The sequence below is a fragment of the Drosophila montana genome, unplaced genomic scaffold (genome assembly GCF_035044405.1).
Source record: "Drosophila montana isolate Dmon_TW-CO22-7 unplaced genomic scaffold, ASM3504440v1 contig_3207_1, whole genome shotgun sequence".
NCBI classification, from domain to species: domain Eukaryota; kingdom Metazoa; phylum Arthropoda; class Insecta; order Diptera; family Drosophilidae; genus Drosophila; species Drosophila montana.
In genome coordinates, this window is record NW_026998086.1 from 138,052 (window position 1) to 163,848 (window position 25,797).

The 25,797-nt window shown below is 38.3% G+C and overlaps 3 protein-coding genes and 2 long non-coding RNA genes across 7 annotated transcripts; 4 read left to right on the forward strand and 1 right to left on the reverse strand.

The window, feature by feature from the left end:
- Window positions 1-10: 10 nt before the first annotated feature.
- On the forward strand, window positions 11-10,172 carry LOC135432625 (adipose-secreted signaling protein). 3 transcript variants are annotated; one of them, XM_064688354.1, is made up of 2 exons: window positions 11-224; window positions 9,039-10,172. In XM_064688354.1, the coding sequence occupies exons 1-2, from the start codon at window positions 197-199 to the stop codon at window positions 9,542-9,544; spliced, it is 534 nt and encodes a 177-aa protein (XP_064544424.1). In that variant the 5' UTR covers window positions 11-196; the 3' UTR covers window positions 9,545-10,172. The 3 variants fall into 3 exon arrangements, with proteins under 3 accessions (XP_064544424.1, XP_064544423.1, XP_064544422.1); XM_064688353.1 differs by lacking the exon at window positions 11-224 and adding an exon at window positions 8,833-8,887; XM_064688352.1 differs by lacking the exon at window positions 11-224 and adding an exon at window positions 8,875-8,893.
- A 627-nt stretch (window positions 10,173-10,799) lies between these two features.
- LOC135432623 (uncharacterized) lies at window positions 10,800-12,296 on the forward strand. Its single transcript, XM_064688350.1, has 4 exons — window positions 10,800-11,244; window positions 11,333-11,587; window positions 11,659-11,849; window positions 11,917-12,296. The coding sequence occupies exons 1-4, from the start codon at window positions 10,930-10,932 to the stop codon at window positions 12,194-12,196; spliced, it is 1,041 nt and encodes a 346-aa protein (XP_064544420.1). The 5' UTR covers window positions 10,800-10,929; the 3' UTR covers window positions 12,197-12,296.
- Window positions 12,297-14,270: 1,974 nt separating this feature from the next.
- On the forward strand, window positions 14,271-14,666 carry LOC135432629 (uncharacterized). Its single transcript, XR_010436940.1, has 2 exons — window positions 14,271-14,437; window positions 14,508-14,666. It is a non-coding gene; the product is annotated as an uncharacterized LOC135432629 (long non-coding RNA).
- An 884-nt stretch (window positions 14,667-15,550) lies between these two features.
- On the forward strand, window positions 15,551-16,156 carry LOC135432630 (uncharacterized). Its single transcript, XR_010436941.1, has 2 exons — window positions 15,551-15,918; window positions 15,984-16,156. It is a non-coding gene; the product is annotated as an uncharacterized LOC135432630 (long non-coding RNA).
- Window positions 16,157-23,630: 7,474 nt separating this feature from the next.
- Window positions 23,631-24,519, reverse strand: LOC135432593 (uncharacterized). Its single transcript, XM_064688297.1, has one exon. The coding sequence runs from the start codon at window positions 24,389-24,391 to the stop codon at window positions 23,759-23,761; it is 633 nt and encodes a 210-aa protein (XP_064544367.1). The 5' UTR covers window positions 24,392-24,519; the 3' UTR covers window positions 23,631-23,758.
- Between the last annotated feature and the right edge of the window lie 1,278 nt (window positions 24,520-25,797).

Below are 25,797 nucleotides of genomic sequence, written 5' to 3' on the forward strand. Positions count from 1 at the left end.
CCAACTGGTCACACTTGCTCAGTTTGTTCTATTGTTTAGCGTCGTTCGCGTCTGTGTTGCACGCCAATTAAATAACAATTGCAAAACAGATTAAAGGAAATACGTCTTTCTAGCAATTTGTGTGTGAAAGTACACTTTTTTTTTCAAATTAAAATTGACAATCAGCGTCTAGCATTTACCACCAACGGCTGTAAATATGTCAGAAGTTGCCGATCAACCGACGGGTAAGCAACCTTTTTTTTTTTTGTTTATTGTTTACCTTCGCCGTGCCCTTTCCATTTACATGCGAAAATTCAGTAGTGCAGGCGGCCGGCAATAGTTGAAGCCCAATTTGAATTAAATAGAGGTAACGGGTGGGTGTGTGTGTGCGTGTGTGTTGCAGCTAGTTATGTTTGGAATCTCCCCAGCCCCCCCTCTCCCACCCAGGGCCTACTCTTGTGGTTGCCTTGACAGTTTTGTTGTTATTGTCTATTGTGATTTGCGCACCGGAAGTGCAAAATCTAAATCAAAATATCGACAGTTTTGACGCTTTCCACGCCTACATTTTACCCCTAACTATTGTTGGCCTCGTCTTGTCTTGCTTTATCAAACATAATATTTGTTCATGGTCATGTTTAAGCCAATTTTCAATATAAGCTGCACTTAGTTTCCATTTTGCGCCTGTGTGTGTGTGTGTGTGTGTGTGTGTGTTGTGTTACGTGGGAGGGGCGGGGGTTCTGTCCAATTACAAGATGGTCACATTTTTTTTTTGCCCGCTTATCAGAACTGTCTGACGTACCCCGTTAGCTTATCAATTTACCAGAAGCTAACAAAAAAAACCCTCGGCAAACACTTAATCAAAATTGTTGTTAACAACTTTGAAAACGTGTCGACAATTAAATACCCCAGCAGACAGAATAGATATATATCCTATATTTGTACCATACTAAATAATAATCAATATTATATTTAGTCTATTTTTATACAGTTTATATTATATTTGGTTTGGCGCCTGCTAAAATCTATTCATAAAACTAAACCTACTCGAACGTTTTGAAAAAGGGTATACAAATTAATAATTATTGTTAAATGTATTCATTAGAAATTGTCGCAAGACTGAGCTCGCCCATCCCGATTATAAAGTTGCATACATAAGCTTATATAAATAATTATTCACATATTTATATATAAACATGTTTATTTTAACATATTTATTCAGAATTAATAAAAAAAAAATCGATTGATTTATAAGTGGACAGCTGCATCAGTCAGTTATGCCATTTTAATAATACCCTGTAACGATTGAACATGAATTAAAAATAACGTCATGCAAAAGCTTTCTTATGTAAAAGGTGGCAGCCATTCTTGATCACCATAAAAAGTCAAGTTGATCTTGCCTTATTTGTCTCTTCGTCGTATAAAAACCTCGCTCTTAAAAACTAGAGTGCATGTTCCAAGCTTATCGATAACACGTTTCTCTAAGTAAGATAAATATCGATTTTCAGCCAATTTGTTTGGAGCATCTCGTGGAGAGCAACTTTTCCATGCAGCTTCTCTTATGGCTTACACAGATAACTCTTTGAATCCCTTTCCGCACGCTTCCCCCGATTTCGATAAATATCGATTTTCAGCCACTGTTTTCTTAGAGCATATCCAAGAGAGTGTAGACGTTACAAACACGAACTTTGGAATGCAGTTTCTTATATAGCTAACACAGATAACTATCTATGTGCACTCTGCTTCCTAAATTCGATAAATAAATTATCCATAGTAAGGCGCACCTTGAGGCTTCATATAAGTAAGAATATATATGTACTCTAAACTGTTTGCGGAGCATCTAGAAGTCGATCACTCACTTTTGTTTTAGTTAAACGTTTTGCTGAGCTCGAAAAGTGTCGCCTCAGATTAGTTGCTGTTGACTATTTCAATTTCTATTTTCAATTTTCTAATTTATGGCGGTAATGAATTACGGGCCACAAACAACAGCTGCAATTATGAATTTTTTATAGCCGTGCGAAATGAAAACCGTTGTGCAAATGCCCAATCCGTTCATTTGCTTGAGAACCCACACACACTCTGTGCATATGGGAATGTATGTGTCTAGTCTGGTCTGAAACCTGATCAAGCCAATTATCACCTCGATTTGCCAACTGAGACGCCTTCTAATGGGCCCCCTAGAGGCGCCCGTTCAAGATTTTAATTAAATTGCACAATGCGCGGCCTGTCAACAAATGTTTTATTGTTGCACATACATGCACCCATACACATACATACATATCCATTTACATATATATGTTTGCATGCATCTGTAATAGCTGACGACTATTTATAGTGGCACATTGTTGTTGCAATGGGTGGCTGCCTCGAGAGTGCTTCCCTTCGGTTATGCACACATACACTCAGCGAAAATGCCAACAATTTTGTGCTCAAATCGAGTGCACAGCAAGAAAAAGTCGCACTACATTTCAATTAGGTACACTAAATATACAAGAACTTGAATTGCTAAAAATCAGTCAAAGGAAAATCTTTAAGCACGTGAAAGAAATCGAAATAAAAGAGAAATCTGAATATAAAAGCAAAGAAAAAGAGAGAAGCGTGATCTACTAGAAATGAGCACGAAAATGCTTGAAATAAGTTTCGAACTCGGGTTGAAGGGGTTAAAAGATCGCTTAACAAGTAAAACAAATCTAAATAATGCAGAAAAAATTTGAATAAGGTAAAAAACAAAAAACGTGTTAACCTTGAGCATTAAATTTGTATATGAAGTACTATTTATAGTCTGAAATTCTCACACAAAACTCAATCTATGAAATTTTTGAGCGTGCTAATTCTAGTTTTAAGTATTTTTTACTTTATGCTTTTTTTTTTCTTTATCTTCGACTATAATCAGCCTAAGCATCTAGATTAATTATTAATTTAATTAAATAGACTTTGATTATTTATGTTCGATTTCTATGCCAGTCGTTTTACTATTTGAAATGATATTTTTCTCTAAGTGTATTTCGGTATAATATCAGATGCAATTGTCTGTCTGACCTCTCTGGCACGAGGGTGTTTTGATTGATAGATGTCTCGCGACACCTTGACAATTGTTTTGATTCGCAAAACACATGTGTAACACTTGCATTTCGGCCAGTTTTGTGTTTTTAGCAGGCGCAACCTCCAACGGGAGGGGAACAGCGGGGGGGGGGGGGTGTGTGGCAACAGCCAGTCAGTCAGTTGTTGGGGAGGGCATGTATCAGATATATATTTGGGTGGCTATTTATGGTCGCTGTTGCCTAATTTCTCCATTGCCCATTCCACATGACATCACAACCAGCTCCGAGCAGTCAAAAGAGACGGCAAAAGACGACAAATTGTGGCACTGAACAATTTCAATTTCGATTTCAATTATTAACGATTACACACAATATTTATTGTAGATATCAGTTGTGTATATCATACATATATCATCATATATATATGTATAGTACAGTAAAAACTCCTAAAGGTTATAGTTGATCTTTGGAAATAAGCGTATTTAGCAAAGAACATATTCAAGGTTTTAAATAGCACGGTTGATAATAATTTTAATATCTAATATTATTGACGATTACTTATACTGTATATTGTACATATATATATATATATATATATATATATATATATATATATATATATATATATACTTATACTTATATACTTATACTTCTATAGTAAAGTAAAAACTCCTATAAGTTATATTTGATCATTGGAAATAAGCGTAGTTATCAAAGAATATAATCAAAGGCATAATAAATAATAATTTTTATAATGACAAAAAGTCAGCTTGTTAATTATACATGAATATTTGTAAAACTATTTGTTCTGACTGACTGATTGAGCGACTGACTGATTGATGAAAAGCTAGATAGCTGCATATTTGTACAGTAGTCAAGCTTAACAAAGAAAGTAAACAATTTCCGCACGCATGGGTGAAAAAAAAGTGGAAGTGTTTGAACAAATTAAAAAAAAAGTGAAAATGAACACCTAAACCACGCTAAAACGGGTAATGCTTGCAAATATACTAAAAATGTGAGCTCAGCTAAAATAAGTATATTAAACTGTGTTCAAATATTTTGAGCTAATGTAAGCACATGGACTAATATTAGTTACAAAAACTGAGCTTAGTTCAAATACGATGAGGGTATTTATTCGTCTACCTTCTTCAGTATAACATTACGAATGCATTTCTTAAATTTGTAAATTGTTGTAAGTTCTCAGCAAAGAGCTTTTTAAATGCATAAACTAAATTTTACATAACATAACATTTTTAATTTATGCAATAACGTATTTAATTCGTGCGCTTTTGTTAATTTACAGAATTTCCTGGCAAGTTTTTAAACAAGCCTCAGCAATTATTAAATGAAATACGTGCTCAAAAGATTTCGGGTGAGGGGAGGAGGGGGTTGCGGTGAGTCTTCTCAGAGCCTCAATAGAATAAACTAAAGTATCCGATAAACAACATGTGACTGTCTGTTAAAATGAAAAAAAAAAAAAATTGCTCACACGTCAGAGTCTGAGCTGTCAGCCGAGCGGAACGAGCTCTGTGTAAATGTGGAAACGTTTCCAAAAGGTTTTCACTGTAGCAATAGAACACGCCCCAAACCGCCCCGCCCCGCCCCCTGCGCTGTTATGTTAATTAAACAGGCGCCCACAAACAAAGCAATTGAACATTTTATATGAATGGGCGAATGTTCATCAATTGATCGACTGACAAGCTTTAAACTAGGCAAACATTGGGGCAAAATCAGAATCAGAAATTTTTGGGCTGGATTGTGGAAGGGGATGTGTGTGTGTGTGTGTGTGTGGGGACGGTGAGGGGGAGGAGGGCGTCTTCTCTGGAGAGTCTCTTCTAGACATTTATGATTTGATCTTCGCTGATTGCGGCGAGTCGCATAGAGCGTGACATTTCTATTGAAATTCATATAAAGAACTTTTATATAAAAAGCAAATGAGGGCTTCTGCGAGGAGGGGGTGCGGAGAGGGGGGACTTGCTGTACTTGTCTTTTGGCTGTCCCGAAATATTGACTCGCATTTAAGCAGATTTAGCTGGATTACGTTTTTTTCCTTTAATTTCTTTTCTTCGGAAACTTTGTCGTGGAAACGCTTCAATTTTACATTAGGCAGGCAGAAAATACTTGCTGAATGGCTTTTCCTGTAAATTATTTAAATTAAAGTCGCATTAAAAGCGAATAAATTTCAATCTGTCGTACATTTTACACATATTTATATATATATATATGTGAGATGTCTTTGCTGAGCGGGCGATCGGCCAAAAGAAACGAATTGTTTTCGCGCAGACATTCCTCTGACTTGTAGCATACGTATATATTCATTTATATATATATATATAGAAAGGCCAAATAAATATATTTTATAAAAACAAATATACATATTTATGTGTGACGCGGTAACAGGTGTGTGTTCATGCGCCGCGCTTATCACGACAAATAAAACTGACAAATGAAATGTGCCTAAAATGTGCGGAAATAAATGTGCATCAGCCCAGAGATATGAAAAATAAAACTTTATAAGATATAAGAGTATAAAAAGGGCTAACTTTGAAAATAATATGCTCTGGCCAGTTTATATTTTCATACTTGGCGACAATTTGTGAATGATCGTTCCTATGAGAACTATATCTATACAAATATGTTATTCATAAATCTTATCGGATTTGTTATTTTTTTCTATTTATACCTATTCTTTCCATATTCAATTGTATAAATCGGTTTTTTATCTGATTAGTTTTTTTTAATTATACCTATTCTTTCCATATAATATCGTAGTCTGATTTTGATAAGATTGTATGACTATATTTATATAACCTATTCTTTCCATAGGATATAGTAGACCAACATTGAAAAGATCGTGTAACTATTTTATACCCATTTTGTATACCTATTTTCCTTTTTTATGATATTGTAGTCCGATCTTAATCAGATCGTATAGCCGTATAAATCGCCTTTTAATATATCTTATCTGATGTGTCCTTTCTATACCCATTCATTCCATATAATACCTGTTCTTTCGACATGAAATTGTAATCGGATTTTAATAAGATCTTAATGCTACATTTAAATCAATCTGCAATTGATAAATCTTATGTTTTTTTTATGCCCATAAAATCGTGTAGCTATATTACATAAATATGTTGTTCCCAAATCTTATCAGATCTGTTTTTTTATACGCATTCTTTTCATATGAAATGGTAGTCTGACTTAGATAAGATCGCATAGCTTTTAAATCCAAGTTACGTGGCAGCTATACGATTTCTGAGTGTTATAAGATTTATTGGCAAAGCTTAGTTAGAGTATCTGAAAAGCAATATACTTGTAAAGAAAACCTAGTTTTCTAGCGATACTTCCTATGATACACATCAAGAATATAAGTATCATATAAGAGATCGGCGTTGTTTTCTTTTTAATGTATACCACAAGTCGTGATAAACGTGTAAAACCCTCCGCATGACTATAAAAAGCCACAGATGTTAATTGTAGTTTGAGGTTTTCCTAACACATAACTTTCCATATAACAAAATAAATAAGATTGTAAATAATATTTGCATACAATTCACAGATATATTTATAAATAATTATATTTTGATAAATATTAATACATAATAAATAATGTGTCGTATAAACAATTTATGCTAGAATATGTTGAAATTTTTCTACAATTAGCTGCAAGAGCTTTCCCCCAGTTTTGCTGCTTGTCGCAGGTTTTCGACTTGCCAACACGAGAAACGGCTATTTATAGCCAAGTTTAAGAACCATGAATTTTTTTTTTTTTTTGTTGGCTACGTCAACCGATCGATGTGTAAAGAAAAAACGGCACTTGTGAATGGGCCGTCGGAGTTTTATATAAATATTTGCATAAGACTCGTAAAAAGAAAATGTTGCTAATTAAATTGTAAAACAAGCGCAAGCACATGAACACATTAGCGGGCTGTAAATGGGTTTGTTAACTTAGATTCGCGATTAGATATAAATATATATATAATATATAGTCAGGTTCAGCTGCGTTATGTTTTTTGTTTTTTTAATTCAATTAAAAGCTGATTTGTATTTTATTATGAATTAAATTCCTCGCCAGACGCTGCGCAGCAGAGGCAGCCAGTCCTTGGCGTGTACACGTTTTGGTCCCAATTGACCCAATTTTAATGCAATTTAAGCCCTCGAGAGCAACCTGAGCAATCCGCGCGGCCTTGGCTCCAAGTAAATGAATCCGAAACCGGAAGACTTTGCTGCCAATTGCTGCGCGCCGCCTTCTACAAAGTGGAGCGCCGCGTTTAATTGCGCGCTTACACGCAATTTCCTCAGCGTCATCATCATCATCTTAATCATCATATGAAACATCATCATCTTGCTCGTCGTCGTCGTCGTCGGCGGAATTGTGGAAGTTTACTTTATTGCCAACCACAGCGGCGTGTGTTTGCCCCACAGACGTTGGCTTTTTTTTTGTTTGTTTATTTATTTATTCAGCTATCTTTATTGGCACAAGCTAAATAAGTAAAGCTGCCTGGCTATATACATATATAAAGATCTGTGTGTGTGTGTTTGTGTACACTTTTTGCGGCTCTCACCTGCCATTGATTTTGGCCACAAGTTCAAATGCAAATTAATTATGTTTGTCGGTGGCAAATATGCAAATTACGAAGACGACACGATGCCAGATGCAAGCAGCTGCCTGGCAACGCCGGGCGTTTTTCCTCGTGCGGTGCAGTCAACAAATTTTAACTACAAAATAATTGCTCTGTGCTCTGTTTTCTGTATTGAATGCGATAGCTAGTTGCAAATTGAGTGACTCTCAAACTGTAAAGCCACTCGCAGTGGCATTCAAACTGTGTGTTTATGGCTGTTGTTTTATAGTTGGGCTTCTGCTTGATTTGTGGGGAAGGATTTATGTAGCATGGCATGAATACTTCGATTTTTGACATCCATTTACCAGACCATTTTTAAAATTTGAAGATATTTTCTAACGCTTGTGGAGATGAGAAGATATTCAAGGTTTGCAGACAACTCAAAAATAGCCTTTTAACTGGATTAATGGGGTACATAAACTCCCTAAAGCTGTACAAATTGAATAGGTTGAACATCTTACATCCCATATCCCATATCCCATGTCCCATGTCCCATATCCCATATCCCATATCCCATATCCCATATCCCATATCCCATATCCCATATCCCATATCCCATATCCCATATCCCATATCCCATATCCCATATCCCATATCCCATATCCCATATCCCATATCCCATATCCCATATCCCATATCCCATATCCCATATCCCATATCCCATATCCCATATCCCATGTCCCATGTCCCATGTCAGTCTGCTTATCAATAGACCAACAAATCAAATTTGGTAAACAGCCTCACATTTAGGTATACACATTAAAGTAAGCTAGCTAAGATCAAGTTTAAAATTTTAGAATCAGAAAATTTTTTAAAATATTTATAAATAAATCTTTAATGTTTGCTATATGCAAATATTTCAATTAAATATTGATGTACTTAAAATATCAACGCGATCGTACAATAAACACAAAAAATATATACAAAAATGTATGTTCCAAAGTGCGAAACAGTAAAAACTGACAGCAAAGAAATGCGCCAAAAAGCAGCGCTATAAATAAGAATCTATGTATGTTTAAGGTACAGGGTATCTTCAAGTCAGGCACACTGAATTGTTGTAAAGCTTAAAGTAGACCTAAATTATATGTCCATCAAGAGATAAATCCTAAATCGACAGCTTTAAGTCACATAAACAGCCAGGCTTTGAAATCAGAGTAAAAAAAAAGTTTATAATTCGCAAGCTGTTCAAGCACGCAATAAAGTATATGTGTAATGCTTGGAGTTTATCAAGATTTGTCATTGCAAGTATGAGTAAGACTTATGACTGTTGCCTGTTGCCAAGTGCAATTGTGTGCTGCTTGAGGGGTATTTACAAAGCGAGCTTGCCCGATTAAACGCATGCAATTGCAGCTACTTATTGAAAGTTTATTCAAAACAATTCACTCTTCTTTTGCAGATCATCACGTGCACTTTGATGCGACAACCCTGAAGACTGATGACTTTGGCTCGGACAGCTGTGTTACGTATCAGCGGTCGGGCGATACGATTGCCGTCAGTCTGGGCTTTCTGCAGATCAATCATCGCTATCTGATTGATCTGAATTTGCCGGTCAGTCTGTTTGGCAACACGGGCGCGCCGGGCACCAAGTTTGTGCCGGATGTGAGCGCCACACCGAATCTGCATTGCCGGATCACGGAGTTCACGGGCACCAAGCACGATGAGCACGATTTCTATGAGATGAAAATCGAGTTCTTTGCGTACAAGGAGAAACTGTTGCGCGAGGTTCTCCACATTGTCAACTCGAACAATTCCAAGGAGCTGCTGCAGCTGGTCATCGCGGCGCGTGTTCTGGGCAAAGGCAAGGGTACGCCCATGCTGCGCACGGGCATTCATTGCATAGGCGTCGAACGGGACGATGATGATTCCGAATCCTCCGATTTTGCGGGCTTCGATAAGCCCTAAGGTGACGAAACAGCTGGACCGCAACACACACACACCCATACATATACAGACATCTGTCAGTTAGTTCTGGTTTTTTAGTTATGTGCAGTTATTTGCATAGTATTTAAGTCAAATATTATTCATAATCTTTAATGTTAATTTATAAACAAGTACAAGCATGAATATTCGCAAATCGTGTTAGGTGTCGACTCATTGAGCACTCGACGGCAAATGTTAACATTTTTAATTAATTCATTTATTTGTTGTTATGTTGTATGCCAATTGTCATTGTCAAGTATTTTGTATGAATGCAAATTTTGCCAATCACTCGAGACAATTGTTGTCAACATCGCATTTTGATTGGCAATACAAGTTTGCCTTTTGTATTAATTCAAGTTTATTCGTATATTTTGACAGCATGTTTCAAGTGCTATTGTCCTGTATTATATGTAACTTTCACTTGCCTCTGACATGCTATGTACTTATAGAAACCCTATATTTAACAACTTGAGTTACATGAAATTCCTGAAATGTAACGAAAGGAACCAAGAACAAAGTTTTTGCTCGATAGTTGTAGCTAAATATGTCACAAATATTATGCGAGCTATTGGCGAAGAGAATTTTGATGAATAATACTTGAGAGATTTGAGTTTTGTATCATTAATCGGAACTCGTAATCGGTTCGTTCATCAGAATTCTCTGCTGAGTGCGTCCATTGTTTAAATTTCTTTGCCTAAGATTTAAAAGCTCGAACTACTTATTGTACATTCAAAGTATTTTGCATTTCTGTTAAAACAAATAACGATTTGGAATTTGTTATAAACATTTAAAAAGAAGTAAAAACGTTGAAACGTTTTACTTAAAAATATGCACCTCTTAACTAAACTCAATGACCAATTAGCAGGCCTTTTTTTATAAAGAATTTAATCTAGCGTTTAACTGTGTATAGAACTAATGCTCAGCTAAAGAGAATATTTAACAGTAATTTAACAGTAAAATGTAAAATGAATATTTAACAATCGTTTAACAGTGCAATTGCCTGTTTTCAATCAATTTTAAGGTGCTCTACTTTTAGATATTGTAAATGGTTATAACTGAAGTAACTATGGGGCATTTGTTTAACAAATTATGAAAAGCAATTTTTAATAATATATATATATATAAAATAATAATATACATATGTATTTGAAATTAACAGTTTATTTAATTGATTGTAAATTAAATTAAATTTAATAAAAGCCCAAAGAAAAAGGAAACCTAAGTAGGCCACTTTCTTTAATACACATTCAAACAGGCGAAAATTTTGTGGCAGATCAATTAATAAATTCTCGTTAATAGAACCACACGAGTTGATAGAGTTTGGCGAGTTTTTCACATAACACTTTCAACCTTTTTATACAAGACAAATGGCGCCCAGAAAACGGAAAGGAGCATCTTCTGCATCAGTTGTCGGAGCTGGCGGAGATGGACCCACGTGTGCAAAGCGCCCAAAACTGGAGCAGCTGCAGCAAGTGGAACTAATGGACTTGCCACTTGGTCCGTTGCATCTAATCATATCGAAAATAGATCCCGATAAACAGCATATATTGCGTCATGCCTCCAATCAATTAAAAGTTGAGCACTCGGACTGCATGTTGCACAGCTACAAATCGTTTGCCAACTTTCATTTGCGCCAACAGAATGGAAACGATGACCAAAACATGAGGCACTTTGTGATGCAGGTAAGAGATTGAGCAAGAGACAGAGAGAGAGAGAGAGAGAGAGAGAGAGAGAGAGTTCCACACTAACTATATCCACTTTTGTGAGCAGGTGCTGGCACAGTCCACCGATTACTTCATCAACTCCGGCTATGATGCAATATTTACCGGCAAACTGATGCAATTTTACAAGCAACTGACGACTGGCGAGGAGGACATCGATGTCACACAGATGCATCAGTTTCTGCACGAGTTCTATCACAATCTGGAGTGGACGCCAGCCGAGTGGCCAAAGGGTGCCGCAGCCCGCATACGACTAAATCAGCGTCGGCTGGTCCAAACCATGACGCTCCTGAATCTCTTGAGAGTGGGTAGAGTTTAACTTATCATGCGCTGCACGCATTCACATTTTGAACAATCTATTTTTGGATTTCTCAGCAATTTCGCAAATTTCGCGTTGTCAGCTCGGCCATGAACCTGATGCACTGGCAGCTGCAGCTGGAGGTGTTGGGCGTACATTTTGGCTTCCGTGAGAAGGAGACAATTGCCAGCGAGGAAGAGAAACTCATCGACTTTTTGACCATTATCGCTGAGCTGTTGGTTTTTGACAAGTCCAAAAGTAATGTGAGGTAACTTGCATGCAACTCAGCTAAATCCAGTTAAGTGAACCGATTTGTTATTTGCCTTCCAACACAGCCGCTTCATAGAAATTGGCAACAGCGTCTACGTCTATGGCCTCAAGGAGCAGACCCTGTCGGCCCGTTGTCCCAAGCTCAATCTCAAGTTCAGCGTGCTGGCCCCAGTCGCGCTGCGTGGCCAGCTGGAAGACGTGATCAACGGCAAAGTGGACATGACGAAAGCTGTGCGATGTCCACTGGTGGACACATTTAGCATTCAATTGGAAGTGAAGAGCAGACAGGTCAATTTATGGGGTGGCAACAGCCGCATGGAGATCTGCATAGTGCCCCTCCATTAGTTAAACCCGTGCTGCCAATCATAAGTTTAGTTAATTATATTTTTATTTTTGTTAACATTTTTATGTAATAAAATCCATTGAAAGTGCTGAACAACAAGAATTTCACTTGCAACACGCGCAAGGTCTGACGTCACATTTGATCTAAATATGCGTTGCATTCTTTGTTGCTCTGCGTGAGGAATTCTTTAGTTTTTGAATGTTTTTGTACACTGAACACATTTAAAATTGGTTAAGCGGGTATATTGGTTTTGTGCACATGTATGTAACAAACAGAAGGAAGCATCTCCGACCACATAAAGTATATACATATATCAATAACTTGTTCCTTTTCCAAACAAGAGATAAAAATCAATATCGAAATCCGGTCTATTTGTGAATATACGAATATTCTATAGCACAAAAGGATTTACTGTTGAGTATATCATCCAGATCGGTTAGTAAACATAAAAGTTATTAAAGAAAAAGTCGGGTTATGTATGTACGCATCGATCTCAGAAACTATAAGAACTAGAAACCTGAAATCTTGAACGTAGGACCTTCTAGTAGCCGCTTAGTACGAGTTTGTTTCCGATAATCAATAACTTGTTTCTTTTCCAAACGATCGATAAAAATTAATATCAAAATCCTGTATATTTGTGAATATACGATTATTCAATACCACAAAAAGATTTACTGTTGAAAATTTGATCAAAATCGGTAAAGAGACATAAAAGTAATGATAGAAAACGTATGGTTATATTGGCAAGCCACGTGGCTGCAAGCGCAAAGCACAAGAAATTTTCATATACACATTCAAATGCTCGTCTTTTTATTATATAAAGAATTGCAATTGCAGTTTTATCGTCTGCAGAGCTTTGTGTATGTGCTGCTTAAAATTTGTTATAAAGATCAAGGGCAAGGGAAGATATGCATAGCTGCAGCGTAAATTGATATCATTATTGATATTTCATGAATCTATATGTGTAAAGGTATCTTAGCATGAAGTTCCGGGTATCATCCAATCGCGCACTGCCATCTGTTCATCCAAACATTGCGCCTATTGATTCCTAAAAACAAATTGATAAAGGTACAATAAATGGAGAATAGGCGAGACCAAAGTCTTTTCTACTCGGGGTATATGCACGGCTAATGAAATATTTACTCAAAAGAAACCAACATGCGCTTTACCATCAATATATATAGTTGATGTTGGCCATAACATAACAAAATTCTAAAAATTTGTCTTTTTTGCACAAAAAGTTTAGAGCAATGCAAAAAAACCCAAAGCATATTATATATAGTAGCATAATAAAGTATCTATGTGTATATATTCTTAGTTTAGTTATTAGTTATCAGTTTAGGTATTAGAGCTTCTGAACGTTTTTTAATAAGCGCAGGTCGACAAAAGCTTTGAGCCACTGTGCATTTGATTATGAGTAACTTGTTTTACAATGAATTCCCTCTTTCTCTCTCTCTCTCTCACTGTCCCTCTCTCTTTTTATGCGCTTGTAGCGGGTCTTATAATTTAGTCACTAAATATGCAACGCATAGAAGGAGAATTTACGATAATAAAGTATATATATATTCTTGATCTGCCGTGTCCATTAAGTCATGTCCATTTGTCTATCTGTTAATTTTTAGGTTAGCTCAGTTCTAAGGCTATCCTCATGTAACTTTACATTGGTCCGACTTTTTGTTATAGACAGTACATATTTTGCCTTTTGCGACCTGATCGGACCACTATATCATATAGCTGCCATAGAAATGATCGGTTGAAAAGTAGATATTTGTGTGAAGAACTATATGGTTTTTAAAACACGAGACTTATAATTTATATGCTAATTAATATCTATATATGAAACGTCCGAAAAGTTGTTATTTGTAGGAAAAACTTTTTTTACATTAATTACAGCAAAGGTTTATTACATCTTACAGCTATCTATCTGCCTGCTGTAGGAGGGCAATGAACCGTTTCTATGAAAGCACTTCTGAGTCAAATTTATTGTAGGGCGTTAAATCGTCGGCATGCCGATGTTTATTCTTGATCGCAACGTGCTTGATTAGCTTCAACGCATAACCGCTAGCCAGTCAATTGCATTTTGATTGTCTACACAAGCGGACGGTGTCTCAGTCGGCGATCTTTCCAGTTAATAACGTGACAAGTGCACAAAATGTTGACATACAAGGATAACAAGGCCCTGTGCATAGGGATCAACATATTTGTGGGGGCCTTTGTCATTGCTGTCATTGTGATTACTCACGGTTAGTCGGTGCATTTATATAAATCCAACTAAATAAAACTAACAAATTCTTTGTCTGTTTTATAACTTAGTATATCTATGATCGCCACCTTTATATATACATACATATATACATATACATCTTTATGGAAACTTACTTATCATGTGGAGCGATCTTTTACCTGTAAAAATGCAGCATTAATCACCTCAATGTAATCGGATCACAATAATAAAATATTTAATTGACTCAACTTCTGTATCAGTTTTTTAGCATGCACCCATTCAAAATGGAAAAGGGAAATAAAAGGTGTGTGAAAACGTAAATAACAAACAAAAAAGAAGACATATGCGAACTTCTATGAAGGCCACGGCCTGAGTCGTGTTCGTCATGCACATCTTTACACGGCAAACATGTATGATTAAGTCATAATTGCCCGGCACTTTTAATCAGTTCAGGGTATAAATATAACAAAATTATTACAAAAGCAATTCTCTTTTGTGTGCAAAACAACGTTTTTAAAGATATAATTTCTGATATATACAAAATTCGAATATTTCTGACTTGAGCACTCTAAATTTTATTATTATTATGTTGTCATGAAACGGGCTAAGCTTGGAAGAAGACATTTTCGAACGTATGTATATACATATATCTAATGTATATATGTACATACATATATAATCAATCTAGCCATTTCAGTCTTTTTGCATAAGCGCTACGCTATCAGAAAATTGATTTTGATATAATTTTACAGATTCGACTAAACGAAACATCGCTGCAATTAGAGCAAAATGCTACCCTCTGGACTTTTGTTTTATATATATTTCTTTTATTTTCCAGTTGCCGTATAAATGTAAACGATAATATTCTGAGTTCATTGCCTAAAATAATAACAACAACTCCAAACGTGATTCTTTGTTCTTTGTTACTAGTGTTTTTTTTTTGGTTGGTTTTTCAGTTTTCAGTTTTAAAAAAAAAATTCGACTTTTAAACGGGTATATTGTATTTGTGCAAATGTATGTAACAGACAGAATGAAGCATCTCTGATCCCATAAAGTATTTATATTCCCGAGTCCATTAAATCATGTCCATTTGCTTGTCCGTTTTAAGCTGTACTCATATATTTTGCAGTGTATCAACCTTTTCTATGAAAGCACTTCTAAGTCAAATTTTTATTTATGCCATTTGTCGCGATTTTCGATCAAGAATATATATACTTTATGGGGTCGGAGATGCTTCCTTCTGCCTGTTACATACATTTGCACAAAAACAATATACCCGTTTACCCATTTTCAACGATCGCAACGTGTTTGACGGCTAGCAATTCAGTTGCAATTTGGCTGTCTTCAGAAGCAGTCGGTGTCTCAGTCAGCGATCTTTCCAGTTAATAATCTGACAAATGGACAACATGATGACATTCAAGGATAACAAGGCCCTAGTCATAGGCGTCAACATAATTGTGCTGTCCTTTTTTTTCATTGTTGTCTTTCTGATTACTCGCGGTAAGGCGGTGCATTTATATAAATCCAACTAAATAAAACTAACAAATTCTTTGTCTGTTTCATAGCTTAGTATATCAATGATCGCCATCAGTATATATATCATATATACATATGTATATATATATATCTGTTTATGGAAACATACTTATCAAGTGGAGCGATCTTTTGCCTGCAAAATTGCAGCATTAATCACCTCAATGTAATCGAATAACAATAATAAAATGTTTAATTGACTCAACTTCTGTATCAGTTTTTTAACGTGCACCCATTGAAAATGAATGAACAAAGCAAAAGAAAAGGTGTGAGAAAACTCAAGTAACAAACAAAAACAAGACGTATGCGTATTTCTATGAAGGCCACGAACTGAGACGTGTTTTTCATGCCTAACTTTACACGGCAAACAAAAGGGATTTAGTCGGAATTGCCCGGCACTTAGTCATTTTAATCAGTTCAGGGTATAAATATATCAAAATTATTATAGAAATATTCTCGTTTGTCTGCAAAACAACAAAGAAGACATCTTCCAACGTATGTATATACATATACATAAGTAATTTATCTAGCCATTTCAGTCTTTTTGCGTAAGCCTCGCTATAATTTGACAGCTTCGACTATCTAGTGTGTTTTTTTTTTTTTAATTTTTCTTTTTTGCATACATGTTGTGTGGCTTTATACAAACATCGAGCAAAAGTTGTGCGAAATAGCTTATTTGGAAGTTGGCATATTGGAAGAATGGCAGAAGACTGCAGATTCACTTGCAATTTGACCGTCTACAGAATTGGTTGGTGTCTCAGTCTGCGATTTTTCCAGTTAAAAAACTGACAGGTGGATAAAATGTTGACAGCCGAAGATAAGAAGGCCGTATGCATAGCGATCAACCAATTTTTTGTGGCCTTTGTCATTGCTGTTATTTGTTACACACGGTTAGTCGGTGCGATTATATGAATCCAGCTATATAAAAACTAACAAGTTCTTTGATTATTTTCATGCCTTAGTCTACTCCTGCTTGGTTTATGAATATATTTCTATGGAAACATTCTTATCCTGTGGAGCGATCTTTTACCTGTAAAAATCACCTCAATGTAATCGAACCACATTAATAAAATATTAAATGTTGTCAACTTCTGTATAAGTTATTTTAAGTTATTTTATTAAGCGTGCACCTATTGAAAATTTCTTTTATTTTTTATTTCAGTTGCAATTTTATTAAATTATATGGGTCATTGAAAGTGAATGAACAAATGTAAACAACAATCAAATAATAATGACATTTGCGATTTTCTGTGAAGGCCATCGTGTATTTTATGCCCATCTTTAGACAACGAACAAGAGTGCTCTAGGGAGAAGTGTACGACTAGGCGATACCCTGAACCTACGAATAGGTGACTAAAAAGTTGTGCAGTTTTTGATTTTCCAGGGGATTAATGTACCATCAGATATTCTGACGTCATTCGTTGAAATAATAACAGCAGCTCCAAATTTGTTGTTTGCATATGCTTGTGTTTTTTATATTCAGAGGGAGGGTATTATGATTTTGTCTGGAAATGTGTAACGCATAGAAGGAGTCATCTCTGACCTTATAAATATATATTCTTGATCAGTATAAACAGCCAAGTCGATATAGCCATATCCGTCTTGCTGTTTCTATGCGAACTAGTCTCTCAGCTTTTAAGTCATGTCTATTTATACATAGTAATAATTTTAGTTGTGCACCACAGTGTATATATGTATATTCATGTTATCTTCGTCTGTGTGTCCGTCTAAATGAAAATATACATAAATATCGGTGCAAAGAGTTGAAGAATCACAACCGTTGGGTTTGGTTTTTTTTTTTTTGATTTTTGCATTGTTTGAAATAATAACAACAACTCTAAATTTATTGTTTGCTTATGCTTGTGTTTTTTATATTCAGAGGGAGGGTATTATGATTTTGTCTGGAAATGTGTAACGTATGAAAGGAGTCATCTCTGCCATTATATATATATATATATATATACCTATTCTTGATCAGTATCAACAGCCGAGTCGATATAGCCATATCCATCTGTCTGTTTCCATGCGAAAAAGTCTCTCAGCTTTTTCTGTTCCATGCAGTACATCAACCCCAACAATCGGCCGACTATATCATATATAGCAACGATCGGACGAAAATTAAGTTCTTGTATGGCAAAATATAAAGTTTATATATATTAATTTCTTGTTTTGTTTTTCACTTTTCTCATAGGGTCGAGACACTCTCAGTCTCTCAGTGCGCTCAATTGGAATCTTTTTGATACACTCAAATCGGGCTATAACTTATGTCTGTTGCCAGTCAAGCGAATGACCCCCTCTACCCCCCCTACGACCAACGGGGAGCCCCAGTTCAACTGCCGCATTCAATGGCCATTACAATGTTGGCGTCGGCGTTATAAATGATAATTAAAATGCATCAATTTATTGAGAGCTGCTGCTGCTGGTGCTGTTTGCCGCCCGTGCAACAATGAGAGCCATTTAATAAATATGCTCAATCAATGTGCTGACCTGCAACAACAACGTGCAAAACTTGGCGCGTGAAAATATTTGCTTAATTAAAGTAATTATGGTTTCATATATCATGTGCGTTGTGCACAGGGCACTGGACCCGGGCCATTCGTAATTACCTTTCGCAATAAATAAAGCATTTATTTTAAAATGTTATTAAGCGAGTGGCTCACACACACACGCGCCCACATACACACCCACACACACAAGCCGCTTTCTTTTGCAGCTAAATCATTATTTTTGGCTTCATTTATTTGTTTAGCTAAAAATTAGCTTGCGGTAAAGAAAGACGAACAGAATCCGCCGCACAAGGGATAAAATATTAAATAAAATACAGAAAATATGGAGAGCGGTAGAGAGAGGGAGAAAGGGAAAGAGAGAGAGAAAGAGAGAGTGAGACAATAGAGCCGGCTGCAACGATTACGAATGTGACAAGAGAATCCAACACCGAAATGAATAATGTAAATACGCCAAGTGTACAAAGTTTTAATTGTTATCATGTTTTGTCTGAGAGCTGCTGCTGTGTGCGTGTGTGTGTGCGTGTCAGTGTGTCGGTGTGTGTTTGGCATGCACTTATAGCCAAGATGTATCCATTTACGCCTGGCCAAGTTTTACGTTGCGTATACGACATATTCCCCATTCAGCTCGAAGCGTGTCTATGTAACTACGGTGCATGTGCGTGTGTGTGTGCGTGTGCCTTTGTGTGTGCATAGCTATGGATCTGGTCTGGAAAAGTTTTCCACTTTGCATGCATGCCTTTAAGCTGCACTTTCGCTGCGCCGTCGAATTTTAAGTTTGATGAGCTCAGGAAATATTTAACTCAAGCTAATCCTGTAGAAAAGTTAAAGTACTTTAAGCTCTATCGCCAGGCGGATAGTGTGGCGATAAATGAACAAAAAATATATTGATGTAGCAATAAATCTCGTGTCGTATTTATCAGCTATGCAGCTGAGAATGCGATAAAAAAGCGATATCATCAGGCAAAAAACGTATTCAAGAGCCTAATAAAACTGTTTGCCAAACAAATATGTTTGTTTTCTTTAAAGTTTGCCCAGTGCAAAGTTTTTATTAGTATTTACTTTGCCTTTTAAATTATTTAATGATACACAAAATTTAAAAGGAAAATCGTTTTGCGATGTCTCAATTCGCAGCAAGCTGAACTTTAAAAGCAACTTGTTTGTGTGTGCAGTTGATTTGCATAGCCATATAAACATATTTATTTTCATTTTCATTTATTTTTGATGCTTTTTCCTATTTGTATTTGGTTTTTTTTTTTTTGCTTTATTTATTTATTGTGTGTGCAGGAAAAGTCAGACTTTAGCACAGCTCTCAAGCATGCAAATCCAGAATATTTGTGGCTCACTGTATTTATTTGGCACAAATTTTAAGTGATTTATGCTTGCCGCAATTGCCTCTCAGCCCCGACCGCAAAATCTACGCATAAACCACAGCAAAAATAACGTCTACACAGGGGCGGGTGCTGTTCGGACTGGACATGGAGATATAAACACATGTATATATACATACAAACACATGGACACGCGCGCTGCATGGATATGCATATTTATTTGGCAGGACTTTACTTATGCTACATTTTATGGCACACAAAACTCAAGCAATTTTGTTTGCCAAACTCAGATGCAGGCGCTCGAGAAACACGAGTGTCCACTGTGTGTCCACTTTGTGTCCGCATCGGACTGTAGTTTAGTCCAGCTCTGTGTGGCAAGTCGTATGCTATAGATTTTTGTACAAAATTATAGTCCTGGTTTGCGGGCGGGTGGTACGGTATACTTTGAGTACAGTGTGCACTTATTTATTTGATAATAACTTCAGGATTTTCTCTATGGCAAAAACAAACTAATTTTGGGTCTAGCATGGTGGGAGGCAACTCTTTTGTCTAAATAAATAATGAAAATGTCATAACAAGAGAGAGAAAGCGAGTTGCATGCACGCACACAGTTGCAACGTGTATCGTGCATCTTCTGGTCGTCTGGTATCTGTGCAACAGCAAGATGCTCTGGCCCCAGCACTTGTGCGGCACGATGTTTATGTAAATGACATTTGCACTGATTACGCATGCAGCCGGGCGTCGTCTTGGCCAGCCATTCAACGGAATGCATCGAGTGCAATATAAATATTTTACATAGATTTTACATAGCTGATTGAAGTCGTGCGCATATGCTAAGCCCACAGCTACGGCTTGCAGCAGCCCCGAGACCCCCGTCCCTCCCTCTCTCCACCCACTCTCCCCACAAATTACCCAGAATGGCAATCACACGAAACCAAATCAAATCAATGGCAAAGTGCCGACCCGCCCGCCCGCTAGTCGACCTGCGCTTATAACTATGCTACAGTTTCTATCAGCCAGTTGCGCGCGTTATTTGCATATGGGCCGTAAGCCTAATTGAAGCGCCAGCGTTGCCACCCCGTTAACCACTAGCACACACTCACCCGTACCCTTAGTAAATCTCTCTCCCTCTCTCTTTCTCCTCCTTTATCTCTTCCTCTCTTTTTTTGCTGCAATTAATAGCTAATTTCGAGCGTGCCTGTTAAAAATTTCCCCATTATTTATGATTATTTGTTTATTGCTTGCGGGTCTTTTCTTCTGTCTACCTGACAGCATTAACACCCTAGCACACATACCCTAACACACACCAACACACACACACACACACACATACAGCGGCAACACCCGCACAATCTATGCAAAAACGCCGCCAGCAGCTTTTGGTTGCAATTTTGTGGCCTTCTGCTGGGCGATAAAGTAATCGCCGTTATTCGGGCTTATGGCGCGAGCCACACACACACACACACACAGACACATAAGGCGAGTTACATGTGTGTGTGGTTTTGGAAATGTTTACGACTTCGCGTCATATGAACAAGTTCATAAAAGCACACAATTAATTGTGTTAAAAGAGTGAAAATGATTTGGATTTTTATTATTGTTGATTGTTTAAAATGAACCAGTTCAACACGAAATTAAGATACTAGATTGAAGTCGGGAACTGGTTCAACTTTAACAAGTGCCATTTAGAATTCAAGAAAGCGAACTACTTAAAGTAAACTATGCAAAAAAAGTTCAATGTTAAACGGAAGTGTAAAAATGAAATTTAATTTAGACTTAGGCAGGTCGGCTTTTGCTCTCTAAAAGACTGAAAGCAGGACGGCAGACAACGTTGAACTATGTTCAATGGATTGGACTGGAATAGCCCAGAAGCACTTCCGGTAGCAGCAGCAGAAGACAGCGGCAGCCGAGGCTGCAGCTAAAGCTCCAGCCAAATCCGAAGTGGGAAGGCGTCATTTAGTCTGCGGTTAGGTGCACGTACGTTTTACAGGTTTTCCTTTCATATACGCGCGTACATATACATGTCTATTTAGTTGTTTTTCCTCTCATTTTTCGCTTCGTTTTTCTGCTTCTTTTTTATTTTTTTTTGTTAACGCGTTGTTTCGCTAACGTTGTTCGCGTTGTTGCGGTTGCAGCACGTCCGTACGTGTTTATGGCGCGCATATCCGCAAATATGCAATCAGACTATAATCTACTTAATGTCTTTTTCCAGCAACCACAACAACAACAGCAGCAGCAGCAGCAGCAACAAACCCAAACAACAACCGAATAAAAAGGAAAGAAATATGCGCATGGAAAATGAAGTAATGCAGTTGGGAAAAATTCTAGCTTACGGCCTACGGGGCGTATGTGTAATGTGTGTGTGCGGTTGAGTGTGCGAGTGTGTGTGTGGCGCCTTGAAACGACACGGACATGGCACATTAACGGAAATTAGGCAGTCATTTCGCAAAGTAAATTTTTGAAAAGTGCGTGTTTTGTGCTATTTTTTGTTGCCTACTTTTTTGGGCAGCAGCGAAGCGCGCAACGCTTTGAAGTTGCGCGACGGCACATTTTGGCTTTTAGCTAATTTTAAAGGCAAACAGCAATAGAAGCAACAGAAACAGGCACAACAACAAAGTGCTGGCAACAAAGCGTGGCAAGAGTGGAAAAAGACGCTGCAAAAATATTTTTGCCTGTAGACAACATTAGATATTGTTTTTGAGCTGCAGACATGGCGTTTTAGTTTTTAGCAGTTGTTCTGTTGTCCTGCCTGACAAAAACAACACCAGCAACAACAACAACGACGACTAGGACAACCAGGACAACGATGACTCGCTGGCTTGTTATTGTTATTGTTATTGTTGTTGCTCGGCTGGCGCACAATGCGGCCATAAAAAGCTGCGCGCCTGCAAGTCGAAGTGCGGCTGCAACAAAAGAAGGCGCCCGCACAGCAGAACAATTGAAACAATAAAACGGCTTTAAGGAGCAACTCCACTGGACAACGAGTGCAGTTGGATGAGTGTGGTGGAGGGGGACGCGGGGGGTAGGCAGGTGGAGCTGGGAGTAGAGCCAACATGCATAGATAAAAGCAATTATGCAGCGGATGTGTGCAGGCAGCAGCGGCTACCTAGAGTTAATAAAGGCTCAACTTTAAAATCAGTGTCGAAATATCAAAAATGCTTATGTTGTCGCTTTGCTTCAAGGAGTGGAGATTGGGGGAAAGAAAGAGAAAGAGGTGTGGAGGACAAAGTATATTTGTTGAGATATCGAAATCGGTATAGTTATCGCATGTGTTATCGTTGTGGCTTAAGAGAAAGAGAGGGGGAGATTATGAGGGAGAGAATGAGAAAAGAAGAGCCAGATGTACGGATATGGTCAAAATATGCCTAAATCTGATATTGATATATGTACTTCTTGAGAGGAAGAGAGAAAAAGAGTCATGAAGGACAATTAATATTTAATAAGAAATCGATATAGTTATCGACTGTTGTCGCTGTTACCTCAGAGAAAGAGAGGGCGAGTGCAAGAGAGCAAGAGAGAGAGGGAGAGACAGAAAGAGGAAGAGGTATAAGTAGAGATACATCCGATTCAAACCTATTTCTTTAACCACAATCAAAGCTACAATCAAAAAGGAATTCGACATGCTTATCTTTCCGCTTACTGCGCTCAAAACAAATGTTAATCGACACTGTCATCGTAATCGTAATTAATATATTGACATATTGTTAACGTTATCGTAATTCGCTTTACTGCTCACCAAACTAATTGCGATATCGGCAGCATGAACTTCAAGGAATAAAGTTACAAAGAGCTGTAAGTAGAGGCGGAACCATTGATATCTTTTGATGCGGCACTCGTATAGCTATATGTGATAAAGGATATACTTTATTTAAGGATTCATCAAACAAAATCGGAGTTGCATAGCAGTTAGAGATCGCCAGCGACAGAGACAGCGGCATCATAATCGGCATCGTTTTTGTTCTTGCGTCACTTTCACTGCGCAGTGAACAAACTCTTGACCGTCGCGTCTGTCGTATCGATGGGCAACTTGTAGTAGCCATCACGGCGTAAAGCGCGCTCCTCATCATCGGCCACTCCATAGATATCCTCGATTGGCTGCATGATCTCCGATTCGTTCGGCAGCAGCAGTTTGCGTGCATCCTTGCGAAATACGGCGACCGCCTTGACCATGCTGTGATGTGCCCGGGCAAAGTGCTGGAAATTGAGGCTCTTTCGCTTGGCGGCCAGCTTGCCCTGGATGCGATCCATGCGCGCAATCATCCGCAACAATATGAAGCGGGCAAAACGATCTTTAATCTCCAGCAGCGTCAGTTCCGTGTCCCGTTGGCCCAGCGGGCGCATATATGCGGCAACGATGAGGCCCACAAAGATGATATTGATGATCAAAATGGTCAGCAGAACGACGAGCTGAAAGAGGTCCACGTCTGCGGAGTAGCAGGCCTCGCTTAGCCGCTTCCAGGACATCAGATCATAGCTGTGCACCTTCCACTCATAGTGCAGGTAGGCCGTCCCCAGTGCCACCAGGCAGCAGCATAACGATATGCAAGGATAATTGTGATAGAAGAACTCATTGAGTGTGGCACGCAAGCTGCGCAATAGATTCATTTCTGCTATGGCAACGGCTATTGTCGGATGGATCGGACAATTCCGATTTTGTTTTTTTTATTTTTCTTCCGTTTTTCCTTTTCGAATTTTGAGCTAAACGTGCCGAAAATGAGTTGTCGTGTGAGAGCTACTGAGTGGAGTCCAATTGTTCGTCGTTTGAGTGACAATTGGTATAAGAGTTTACAGCGGTTGGCTGGCTACGCATTTCCCCTGCAACCTGCAACCCTGTGGATGTCAAACTCAACGCTCGCAACATGTTCGAGCTGTGCGCAGAGCCCCGTGCAGCTGGCATACACAACGCCCCACAACTGCAACCTGCAAAAGGCGCAACATGTTGCCAGGACATTAGCTTGAGCGAGTTTTTGAGTGACTTTTGGCTGTTGTCGCTGCTTCTTTTGCCTCTGCTGCCGTTGCTGCTGCCACTTGCGGCCAAAAATTCAAGTTGCAAGTCCAACGGTGTTTTCGCCAATCGCGACAACTTTTGCCACACGATTTTGAGACGCTGATAAGGCAACAAAAAAAAGAGCAATTTTGGCTGTTTTATCTGCTGCTTCTTCTTCTGCCTCCAACTCCTGCTCATTATTGTCTGCCGCTTCTTTGCTGCGACTCCCTGTGGCAAGTGCATGCAAAACTGCATTTTGTAGACGAGTCGCAAGCCCAAAACTGGCAGCCAAAACGGAAATATTCAAAAATTTTGTTGTAGCTGTGCGCGGGTGGAACTGCCAAATGGAGTTTTGGTAGGGGGGTGGGAGCGGGGCATGGAACTGACTGGCAGTTACTGCAGCTGTAGCTGGGTCTGCGGGTCGGGTCTGCGGCGCGCTAATAAAAACGTAAAATTTAATGGTTACGGAAGGCACTAAAAAACAGGCTCACCAAAAACGAACTAAAGTCGCGGCCAAGCCACCCACCGCCCGGACCAGCCAACCAATCGACCGACCGACCGCCCGCCCGTCCGCATTTTGGGGCGCTTGGGCGATAACCAAGCAACGAACCACAACCGCACACAGAGCACAGGGCGAAGTGTAACTACGCCAACGCCGTCGCTGCCACCACCCAATGACTTCGATGTAGACGCAGTGGAGCGCCCAGCCGTGCACGTCAAACGCAGACAACTTGAAAAATGTAGAGACAGCGCCGCAGTAGTTGAAACACGCCAAAAAATATGCAAAAGTAAAATAAAACAGACGCATTTGCCCCTTTACCAGCGACGGACAAACGAACCGACGGACGGATGGACGGACGGACGACGGGACGCCGGGACAGTCGGCAGCGTTCGACATTTGACGTTATAGATTTTTGGGTTCTGTTGTTTGGCAGCGGCAGCGGCAGCGGCGCATTGCACAATATTTGCCCGCACTGCCCGCCACTTGCCACAGCCCAACTGTATCTTTTTTAAATATTTTTTT